At 45.8% G+C, this 11,965-nt stretch overlaps 1 protein-coding gene across 7 annotated transcripts in view; it reads right to left on the bottom strand.

Annotated features, from left to right (window-relative positions):
* Window positions 1–2,046: 2,046 nt before the first annotated feature.
* The window catches only part of ADIPOR2 (adiponectin receptor 2), a 44,939-nt gene continuing 35,020 nt past the window's right edge, over window positions 2,047–11,965 (bottom strand). For 6 of the 7 annotated variants that reach the window (XM_017726238.1, XM_008643988.2, XM_017726236.1 and 3 more), the window contains 6 exons: window positions 11,614–11,733; window positions 9,587–9,758; window positions 8,959–9,145; window positions 7,713–7,900; window positions 6,298–6,491; window positions 4,097–4,803 (listed from right to left, as the gene is read on the bottom strand). In XM_017726238.1, coding sequence (XP_017581727.1) covers window positions 4,672–4,803; window positions 6,298–6,491; window positions 7,713–7,900; window positions 8,959–9,145; window positions 9,587–9,758; window positions 11,614–11,733 — 993 coding nt within the window. In that variant the 3' untranslated portion in view covers window positions 4,097–4,671. Of the gene's footprint in view, window positions 4,804–6,297; window positions 6,492–7,712; window positions 7,901–8,958; window positions 9,146–9,586; window positions 9,759–11,613; window positions 11,734–11,965 lie in introns of all 7 variants that reach the window. The other variant, XM_017726233.1, reaches the window with a different exon arrangement.

Raw genomic sequence — 11,965 nt, 5'->3', positions numbered from 1 at the left:
TGCCAGCGCCAGCCCCGCAGCCTGGGCACAGCCACACACAAAACTTGGGTTTGGGGCAGCTCAGCTCCAGCCGGCGCCAAGACAATCCCCAAACCACAGGCACAGGTTGGGCACGCTTAGAGGTGAAAGCAAAGCCAGCCACTGAAACTGGCTGGGGTGACATTTGCCTCTCCAAGGGAAACACACCATTGCTCTGGGAACCCGGCCAGGCCAGTGATGTTCCCATCTCATTTACAACTAGACCAGTTCAGTTTTTGTGCTGTGAAGAGCCTCTGTGCTCAGCGGTGCCAGTACAGAGATGAAGCTGCTACTAAACAAGATCATGGTGAATCTCCGGCGCAAGCATCTCCCAGCTCAGGAACAGCAAAACCTCTGTAGTTTAAACATGAATTTTACTAGAGAAATGCAAAGGTGAAGCTTCTGGAAGTGCCAGAAAATTTCATCACTATGTGGGTGGTGAGTCACTGGCACAGGTTGCCCAGAGAAGCTGTGGCTGCCCCATCCGTGGAAGTGTTGGAAAGGTGTCCCTGTCCATGGCAGGGGGGGGGGAATGATGTGATCTTTAAGGTCCCTCCCACCCCAAACCATTCTATGACTCTGTAAGATCAAGCTGGCAAACCAGCTCTGTGCACTCAGCCAGGAGCGCTGGGCTCTCACCCCACCATGCCTGCCCGAGGAACCAACCTTCCAGTGGTGAACACGGGACTGCTCACACTGCAAGGCTCTCACAGCAGCTGCCCAGGTGGTGTTGGGCAGTTTCCCCCCCTGCACTTTTCCTTCACTGCTCATTGTTAAAAGAGCTGGAGATGACCAGGTGTGGCATTCTTCATGCTGCCGTGCACTCAAGGCCAGTATTCCTCCTTCAAGAGCAGTATGTACCTAGGAATTACCACACATCCCCTCCAAGGAATCGATCTTCTTAAGCCACTTCATTCAAACCACATTAGTGCTCTGCACTCCTGGAAATCAGCCTGGAGAATTTCAGCCTGGGCATTCCAGGCAGATACAGCAGCACTGTGCAACAGGAGGGTTTGGTTCAAACAAGATGCTTTGATGCCACACAGGAGGCAGGGGTAAAAAAAAGAGAAAAGGAAAAAGAGCTCAGTTTTGCAGGGAAGCCTTTAATAGCTTCAACTAAACCAGTCAGCTCTTCTGTCCTAATCATGTGCTTCATTTATTTCCAGCTCCTTAAAGTTAGGCAGTGGCCTCAGACACTCACCTTGATTGCAGAACTTCAACCCATACTTGGGATACTTGGCAATGAATGAAGCAAGTAGTGATTCTTGGGAGAGGGCAGAGCATGGACACAGCTACACACAGAGGAGGCAGGATATACAATTTTATCCTGACCAGACAACTTTTAAGTATCACTCTGCTTTCTGGAAACAGAATAAACCCAATTCATATTCAAATGCACTTTTAGTGCAATTTGTGTGAAATCTGATACCAACATTCTCCACGTTCCTTGAATTTGCTTTTCATTAAAAAAATAATAACAACAATAATAATAATCCATCCCAAGACATCCATCAAGCTGTCACGGTCATTAACAGGAGCTGTCTCTCTTACCAGTCACTGCTGAACACTCATCTTGAGTGAAGGAACTGGTAAAAAGCACAGCTCAGCTGTGGATACCCAGACCTGGTGTGAGCCAACACAAGAGCAGGATTAGGGGTATCCTTCCCAGGCTTTCCCAGATGTTTGCTGACAGCCAGGGAACAGCAGAAGGCCCCACTGGGCACAGGCAGCTCTGGCCACCACCAGCCCCTCTCCCTCCCCAGTCAAGCCCCACTCATGCCAGCCCCTAAGCCTGCACACCATGAGGAGATGATCAATCCTTTACATGGCTACAGGATGGGAGGAGGCATTTCCTCTACACCAGGAATTCAAGCCCAGGCCTCCTGAACTTCTTGAACTTCACCTAAAATTTTGCCCACAACCACCAAAGTCTCCAGCAATGACCCTCTTTTCCCCCCCACCTCCTGTTCTTTGCACCCCTGCCCCCTCTTGCCCACACAGTGCAGAAAGACCCAAACTAGACAATAATCCATTTGGTTCTTTTATTAGCAGAAGTTAAGAATACAGCAAGTAATAAGATCCCATCTTATATGGAACCATCACCAGAGCCCCCAGCCATCAAAACCCCAGAATGTGCTTCATTGCTTCCAACAGTAAGCAATTGTTAAAAAGAAATATACTGAACAAGGCCACTATTTAATGGGGAAGGAAAGAAGCTGTAGGTCCTAACTATTCTATGGCAATAACCTGCACACAGAGCAAGCAAGCCTCTGACTGCTGAGAGTAAGGCATTCAGGTGCCAACCTGGGAAGAGTTCTCAGCAAAAGCTACAGAAAAGTGCACAGCTAGGTTGTTTTTATTGGAACACACAAACTTCTTGAACGGAGAGACTGACTGGGTTAAGAATAGCAGGTGGAGTACTGTGTTTTTGTAATAGTTCTGTGCTGTGTAGGACCAGGTTACAATCACCCTTCGAGGAGTGAACGTGGGATGACCCAGGATGGAGACTGCTGCTTCTGCTGGTACTGTTCAGAGGTATCCCAAAGCACCTTCCAGCCAGCTCTGGTTGTGATATGTACCACGCTTCGCTCACACACCAGCCTTGTCTGGGATGCCAGCGCTATTGGCCCTTACATCCAAGGTAATACTGCTCTTTCCTTCATTTAAATACCACAGACCTGGGATCAACTACTTCCAGCCCTGCAGGCATCCAGTGAGGGATCCTACTGAGAACACATCCCTCTAGCCTGCAGACTGCTGCAGCTCCTCCTTCTGCACTGACCTTGCTCTCAGAGGCTTTACTCCACTCGAGGGGTGAAGCCTTAATACCCACTCAGCTTTAGGAGGCCATTCTGCTTCTACCTGACTCCATTAGACAAAGTAACTCCCCAAAACACACTGTGACATCCAGGGGATGGGAAGATCTTGCAATCCACCTCTTTATCTTGAAGGATAGAAACTGAAACTTGAGGGAATCTAAAAAAAAAAAACAAACCAAAACCCAACAACAAAAAAACCGACCCTGCACAACAACCAACCACCCTTTTCCTTCCTTCCCTGTGAAATACTGCATCATGGTGTGAGCTGTTTAACTCATCTGTGAGAGAGGTAATTGCTCTGAATTTCCAGCTAAAGCCTCCAAGCAATACCTGTGCCATAACAAACAAAATGTTCAAGTTTCACCTTACGACTCCAAAGATTCTCCTTCAAGTCTGGCTTCTGACTGGGCTCCAAAGCTCAAGCTACATCAATTACACAGGAGAAGGGTATTTGCCTCCCCTTATATAGGAGGTGTGTCTGCTCCACAGCAATCCAGCTGAACTTTCAGGTCTAGGCTTAAGAAATACCAGCAGTCCCATTGCAAAAGCACAGATGGAAAGCAGACCTAAGGACAAAAAAAAAAAAAAAAAGAAAGAAAAAAAGGAAAAAAAAGAAAAAGGAGGAACTGCACTGGGCTGGTTAGGGATCTATTCCTCCTAAAAAAAAACCCCTCAAACTGCCTTGGCATATGGAGCCTGACACACAGGATGGTGATGCCAGTGCCTGTTAACTGGAGCACACAGCTTCCTCCTTCCAGTCCATCTTAACCCCACCTCTGCTTCCCCTCACATGCTCAACTATTTTCTGACAAGTCTATTACCATCATCCCTCAGACCAAACAAAGCTTGCAAATGGCAACCATCCTCTCCCTGGGGGCCTTTGGGTGTAGGCAGGCACTGATGGAGTTGGACTGTTCGCCATTCATGTGCAGTTATCCCACCACGCTGCAGTTCCTAGGGTGACACCCAAACCAACCAACTGTAGGATCCATGATCCCAAACTGCCCACTCCACCCGGGCTGGGAAGGCAGCTGTCCCACACATCTGCAGGGAGCAGATGCACCTTCCCAGCTACTGGAGCAAATCCATTTGCTCACACTGTGACCTGAATGACACCATGATTAATCCAGCCTTCACAACCCTCGTGTACATGTCCTGAACCTACTCCAGGTGCTGGCCAGGACCCCACATTGCCCAGGGCATGCTGGCCACCAGGAAAATCTACAGGGCCAACGTGCTTCACTCCTGGGAATTTTACCTGGTCCTCCTGCAGTCGTTTGTTTTGTGCAAAATTGAAACAGTGTGTGGTACTTGCATGTTGCATTCTTTACAAAAACCCTTTTCCCCCCACCCATTGTTTAAAACATTTATATAAATTTTATTTAAACAGAAAGTTAGAAATCTTATTTACAATTTGTTTTTCTCCCAAAAGAGCATCTAAAATCAACGCCCAAACCCTCCAAGAGGATATAAATTTAACCTTGACTTTTTTTTTTCTTTTTTTTTTAAAAAAAAAGGAAACTGCTAAGCTATCCCTCCCCAATTCTACAAATAAATATGGCATTGAACAGAAGCCGATTTGGAAAGGGTCCTCTGTAGCTCAATCTGTAGATCCCAAGAATAAATTAGGTTTTCAGAATTTCCTGGTCTTCAAATTGATTTATTCCATTGCTTGAGGTATAGAATTTATCTTGGTTAGTCAGAATCCCCATGAAGCTCCATGCCTCATCAGCTGAAACTTGGATTCTTCTTAGGTATTCCTTTTGCTGAGCCTGGATGCTTGGCCCGTGCCGGCGGCTCTCTTTTGGTTGTGACCTTGGGCTGAAGGCTGCTCCTACTGCATCCCCTCCTCCTCTGTGCAGCCCCCTCCGACCGTGAAGCGGAACTCCTGCAGGTTGGAGACTCCGTGGAAGTGCACGAAAGCGCCAGCCACGACGAACACGTGGAACAGCTGATGGGAGTGGAACTGCGGGGAGGAAACGCTTCTGTTCAGCCCCGGGGCCCCCTGGCCCTCAGCAGCCCCACATTCAGCTGAAGTACACAGTAACACAGAGCAGTGCCTCACACCACGGGCTGCAGAGCTCTCCAAGCTGTGTGTTAAAGCCCACCCCTCTACTGTCTTCAGCAAAATAATCCAATTCTCCGCACACACACATCCCCCCCTTCCCTTCAGAGTCACCTGAACCAGCTGGTCAACCCAAAATTGTGCAACAGAAGTGTTGTAACTCATCTTTGCAAAGGGACAAGGATCATTTCAGAACCCTAGGCAAAAGGCTTAAGCAGGACACTTTCAAAATTAGTTCCTCCACAAGACACAATGGTGGTTTATGGATAAAAAGGGTCCTCTCCTACAGATAACAGGTACAAACTCTGCTCTGGTCACAGGTGTAAGTTTTACCAAGTGGATTCTGCATGCTGGTATTTTGTTTCTCTACCACCAAGAAACAGAACAGAGAAACGTGGCGTTATAATAAAACCTAGAAACAACTGGATGTTCTGAATGAATGCCCAGGATGTCACTGACTGGAGCAGAGCAGAATGAAATCCGTGAGGGAGCTACATGACAAAGCATGCCTTGTCTGAGGGAAGCCATACCACTGTGGATAATGCTCCTGAAATATTCCTACAAATGTGTATTTGCAGGCTTCATGGGAAGCTTGGAAAAGAGCTGGTGGTGCACCAGTGCTTTTGGAGCTTAGCTCATTGTAGTTACAATGCTTTGGCCACTTAAACCAAGCAAACTGGTGCTGTGCAAAAGCCAAACAACCAGGCCTCACTCTCACTTCTAGTCTTCTTTAAGGGTCTTAAACAATCCTAAGTGCAAGTACAGTGGCCTTCAAAAGGTACACTTCCCCTCTACTCTTGCTCCACCCAACTCCTTTCCTTACACTTCCTCAGGTATTTCTCCTCAAGCCTTCATTGATGCTTTCCCTCATACCAAGTTTCCCCCACCACCCACTTGCTCACCCCACTTTCCCTTCTTCTGGACCAGGCATCCCCCCAAAGCCTACCATCTCTGTCCAGCATTTTCACTGGCTATAACAAGATGAGGAGCCAGACAGGGGGAAGATCCCAGAGAACACACTGAACACCACTGAAATAACCATGCACTGCTCTGCACAGAAGCAAGGTAAAGACGTGTCTTTGTAGGATCCTCAACACACACACACAAAAATGTTTGCAGAATTCCTTGCCCATCTGTTAAAGCTCTCCAGAACTGTGCTGAGGTGAATCTGCACACCAGCAGTTACCTCAGACCAGCCAGGTTGTGACAACTTGGGAAGAGAGGCACCAGCTAAGGCAGGCTCAGAGAGCCCCGTGGTTTGGCCCCTAAAGACCTATTGCTCCTGGTGCAGCAGTTTGACACTTGCAATAAGAAAACATTGACACAACATCCTTCAGGCTCAAGGGGAACCAGCTTTCAAATTGGTCTCCTCATCCAGTCACTCAGTAGACTCACCCAGATGTCACACTTGCCAGGGAAGAATCTCTCCGGGATGCGGGCAGCATATAGTGCAGCACCAGTGATGTACAGGCATGCCATGAGTGCCAGCCAGCCTATCTGCCCCATTGTGGCTGCTTTCAGGAGCCCCTCAGAGATGACAAAGTGCAGAGTGGGAATTACCCCACTAAGACCCAGACCTAGAAATACTCCTGGGAGGTAAAGAAAATGCGGGAGAGTCAGGTTTGAACACATTGGCGGTAAAGGGAGACAATGAAAACACAAAAGCTACGGAAGGAAAACTCAGTATTTGCCAAAGCAGCAGAGAGGTGACAGCTCTTGAAGCTGGAGGTCCCCAGAAGAGATTTATTGGAAAGGAAGCTAAAGAATGCACAAACTTCCTTCATATACCAGAAGCTACTCAGTTACGTGTTCCAGCAGATAGCTGGAGTATTTCATTTCCTGATCGTGCCTGCCAGCTCCAGTGTACGTGAGGCCAGTTCCTGCTCTCGGCCTGTAGAGGGAACTGACACCACACAGACTGCGCCTCACTTCACCACAACCGCTCAAGAGCAAGACAAGGAGACACAACAAAGAGATTGTTTATCATATTCTGCACAAGCAGTCCTAGGAAACAGAAAAGCAGCATCTGTGCTCATCTGATCTGCCATATAAGAGAACCCTGTTTATTTGTTTAGAGTTTAGCAGCAAGGACGGAAAACTTGTAAAAACAGTGGGCATGGGGGGAATATTCCTGTCCCATAGAGAGATTTTAAGTTTGGAAAGCTGAACGCTCTGAAGGTACCCATAACTTGTCCAGGAAATCTAGATTTACTGTAGACAGCATGTGCAGGTTAAGAAATGAGAAATATTACTATTCAACCCAGCTGTGTGCACATTCCACAGCTACCCCCTAAAGCTCTCTTTCTTCCTACCTCGAAATGTGAAACCAAATCCGGTTTTGTTCTTTTGATGATGCGAAGAGAAAAACAGTCTTTATCTTAGCTCTGTGTTTTATCCAGGCAAATCATTCAGATTAATTCAACCATTCAATGATTTGCTGGTGTCTTGAGTCTAGTGTTACAAAAAAAAGGACAAGCACTGCAAGTACACATACACACACCAAGCAGTCAGTCGTTTTTTGAGAGAGCAAAGTTGCTAGATGCAGCTAGAAATTCTTTGCACCACCTTTCCTACTGCATGTGTTACTGTCCATTTCAGGAATGCACTTCCAGGACTTGCACCAGCCCTTATCTGTGCATCCAGTTGGGTACAATAAATACTGAAAGAAAAGCCATCAAGCTCCCAATCCAAGCATATCAAGTGTCTATAAAATTAAGCTCTCTTAAGTCTTCCCACGGTGGTTTTTCCAAGTGACAAGTAGGAAGCAGGAAAGGAAGTCAAGAAGTGAAACAGTTAACTTCAGGTCTTACCTGCCCTTACACCCCGGTATTCAGGGGTGGCAAACATGTCCCATTGTGAGACAATTATGGCTGCAATGCCCAGGACACAAATCACAATCAAGTAGATGAAGCAAGGCTGAGGGTTGCAATAGAAGGAGTAGTACAGCCATGGTACAAAGCTGCCCATTATGAGGAGTGCAATGCCAGAATAATCCAGCCTAGAAGAAAACAAAAATCAGTGTCATAAGAAATGGGAACCTTTGGAAGTCCTCAGACCCACACACTCTTCTTTAGTGGACCAGCTGTCTACTTCTCACTGCAACTAAATTACTCTCACTATTGCAGCTTAGGTCCTGATGGCAACTCTTCCACCTACAGTAATGGATTACCTTGACACACAGCCAGTAAGGCCATTTTTGAGACATCAGCAATACCTTCAGCAGCCTTTAGACCAAAGCTTTCAGAGGAAAACTCACATTTGAGTTTCAGAAGAGGAGAAAAGCAGCGCAAGAGCCCTCTAAAGACAGGGCACACAGTATGTTCTGAGAACACAACCAAGGCAAGCACTTCAGTATCTGACATGTGTGAGTTAGTTGGGCATCAGCTTCAGTGACCACAGTGGAATAATGTTGCAATTTTTCAACCACGCTGGTTTTTTGTACACAAGTATAAAAAAGGAAATCCACAGCCACCGCTTTTTACCACACCCTGACAAAATACTCCTGCAAAAGTTGATGGAGCTAATTTTTCAGCAGAGGATTTTAACTGCTGGGCTACCTTAGAGGTGGTCTTGCAGATTACAGAATCCTGGGTTGCACAGTCTTAGGAAATATGAGATATTCAGCAGCCAGCCAAAAAAGAACGTGCAGTAAAACCAAAAGACCAAGACATCTTGATACACTGTGAAACTGTCTTACATAAGTTTAAGGTTCAAAGTTAGTCACAACGGCTGAAACGACAAGAAGTAACGGTGGCACTAAAAATTCAAAGTCCTGCAACTAAGCTCGAGGCGTATTACTTACAGCAGCAAGATGCAAGCACAAGCCTGCCAAACAGCAGAAAATGATGGAGTTTTAAGACTCAAATGACAGCACAAAAACTCACACTGAAACAAACTATAATTAGAAGAAGCTGCATTAAATCTCTGCTCAACTCTGTTCCAAAGTACATGCAGTCATGAAATGAACAACTCCCACACTAGGGCTCCAGGCACAAATCCCAGCCCTGTTTTCCCACCTGTTTCCTATTTGGCCTACCCTGTTCTCTAGGCACTTACTTGGAGAAGAGCCGGGAAACACCTTCTGAGTGGCAATAAACTGTGTGGAAGAGCCATGAGAAGGAGAGGCAGAGTATGGCTCCCAAGAAGAACAATCCAACGACCACTTTCTCCTGCACAGGTGCTACGAAGGACATGTTTGGCCGGAACATGTAGAAGATTCCCAGACAAAGGAAGAACACACATCCTGAAAAACAGCAAGGCAGAGAGGTGTCAAGTTCATGCATACTGAAAGCTTTTCTGTCTAAAAGCATCACCACTTCCCTTCAAGGCTCTCACAAGTTGAAACCACTCAGAGAAGCTGCAACTTAAGTGTGTTCCTGTGGCAAGAAATGGGATCCCAATTAACACCTACACACTTGGGAAAAGAAGGATCTACCAGTAATTTATCAACTATTAGGAAATGTTTATAGCATTTGTTTGTATGGTATGCCATGATTAAGGAAGTCCCATCCAACTCTGGCGGGATAAAATTAGGAGAGGTATACCAAGATGCTAATTTAACAGGTTACTAGTGGAATGATAATGCTGACCAAACCACAGCCCTTTCTGTCTTGCTCTCTTTTCTTTGAGAGCAATGAAACCACTGCGTTAGATTTAGCATTAGATTAAAGCAAGCTGAGAATACCTAGGAGATGTGTCCAGATGTTGCCAGTCTCTGTGTGTATTCTGAAGATGCTCTTGAAACAAGCCCGGAAGGAAGGCATGGGTGGTCTGTGTCCATGCAGCAGGTAGTCATTGTCCTTTAGCCAGTCAGGCAGAACATCGTGGGGAATGACTCTCCATCGGCCCTCCCACACCTAGGGGTTGAAAGATTTTAGTGAAATGCAGGGAATGGAGTTCCATCAGTGCACGGAAATAGTCAGAAAACCCGTGTTAGTAAAAGTGCTGGAGTTAACCTATGAGTACAGAAAACAAAAGAGAGCTGATGGGATGTCTCTGGGGAAAGGCTTTACACTGGAAATACCACGCTAAAGTCACTGTTCCCTGTTCAAAACTGTGTCATTATGAACTGCATCATCAGAGAAAGAAATACTTCAGCATTTCATAGGACAGGAAGGCTACTGAGCTTTTTTACTGTTAATGAAGGGAAAACATCTAATTCACTTCCATGTTCTGTTATTTTACAGGTATTCTTTTCCATTTAATTCAAGAAGCCTGCAAGAACTGAGTAAGTTCTCTCCCATACATAAGTAAGCCTGTTCCTCCACCACAAGCCAACCTGACTGTCTGCTAGCATTTGGGGCAGGCTAGCAAAAGCAGCTACCCATCAGCACTAACAGGGGCCAGAAAAATGTGAAAGGGCGAGAGCCCAGCTAGAAGAGTCCAACCCCTTATTCAGGTTGGCTAAAAAATGCTCCCAGGCTCACAAAACAAATGGTGACAGAGCAGTTAAGGCAACAGACTCGTGACTCTCAATTCCACGGGACTTCTTCTTGAAAGGGAGAGAGGGGTTTGTGCACAGAGCTATTCTTGCAGCTGGCTCCACAGGAAATAAGTGTGCACAGATGTTCCCAGCACTGCTTCAGTAACACAAGACACATGGAGGCTTCAGTCTGGCAGCACTGCCAAGGACAGGGGTGGCAGGGAACTGCTTTATGTACCGGGGGTGTTTCTGCAGGGTTCCTTGGATCTGCCGGCTGGCTAGAGTTACAGGAGCAAGGCTGAAGGTTCCTGAAACACTAAGTTTAAAAAGCTACATTCTTATTTCAGTTTCAACAACAAGAGCCCAGAGTTTTTAAATCAATTCTCCACACTCGTGCATGGAAGCAAAACAAAACCATTCAGAATAACCAGCCCAGTTAAAGACTGGGTTCTTAAATACATTAAACAAGGAAATAACTGGTTTAGTTCATGAACAAAAAATGTGAATTGAGGTAGAAACAGAAGGAGGGAATTCAATTTACACAATCCACCCTACAAAACATTTTAAAATAAGAGGCAAAGATGCATAGTAAAAAAAAATAACCAACAAAAGCAAAAAAACCCCCAAAACGACCCGTACACAAAAGACCACCAAGTAACTAGGGTCCCTCTGTAAAACATCAAAAATAGTTCATAAACCCAGCAGGAACCAGTGTATAAAGGGGCAGCATTCCTTTCAGCAAGAGAGGAGGGCCAGAGACTGACACGGCCCAGTGGCTCTAAAAAGTAGCAAAAATTGAGCCAAGGTCAACAATTACAAAATCTACAATGGATTTACTTACGTATGGTTTCAATACAGTATTGTTTTCAAGTCAGGGACAAGGCTTATTCTACAATAGATGCAAATGGTGCTGGAAAAGCAAAATATTTGCAAATCTGAAAAGATCTGGACAAATGACCTTGTACATCAAAGTGCCTCGAACCAGAAGGCTTTTATTCTGCTTTGCACTCACAGGTGTTTCTCAAGGGACACACCTGAGTTGCATGATCAGCTCTGGAGTCTCAGTTGTAAATCCCTATTGTTCCACGCTCTACAATTTAATCCGGTATGACAGACAGATGCTGAGGAAGTGTACTATTGCCAGCTAGAACACGAGATGCCCATCTGGGGACAGTGAGAACCTCCTCTCCCTCACATCAGTAGTGCAGTCGCTCCAATGGAGGGAGCTGCTGCCCACTGGAGCTTCCTAGAAAAAGGAAATTACTTCAGCAGTTTCCACGTGCCCTTACCTTACACACAAACTCCTCCATTCTCTCCATAGCATGGTGGGCTTGTAGAAGAGGTGACATACCCATAAAACCTTCATCTTCTTGAGGTGGCTCATCATTGTGTTTATTATCCTCAGAACACTGGAGGGAAAAAAACAGAGAAAATGCTTTATAGAAAGACAGGGAAAGGTGATGTTGTTTTCCATATAGAACTATGATTTGAGGTCCTGGCAAATAAAGAAGTCTTTCCATGTACAGCACTGAGAAAAGAATTCAAAAGAACAAGCAAAATAATGATTACATTCTTAGGTATCTGAGAACAACTCACATGTCTAATCCATTCTGCATATGTTTCCAGCAGGTTTGGAAGCAA

This window comes from Corvus brachyrhynchos, unplaced genomic scaffold (genome assembly GCF_000691975.1).
Source record: "Corvus brachyrhynchos isolate BGI_N302 unplaced genomic scaffold, ASM69197v1 scaffold191, whole genome shotgun sequence".
Taxonomy (NCBI): Eukaryota; Metazoa; Chordata; class Aves; order Passeriformes; family Corvidae; genus Corvus; species Corvus brachyrhynchos.
The sequence above is the reverse complement of the archived record's forward strand: the minus strand, read 5'-3'. Positions and strand labels throughout refer to the sequence as shown.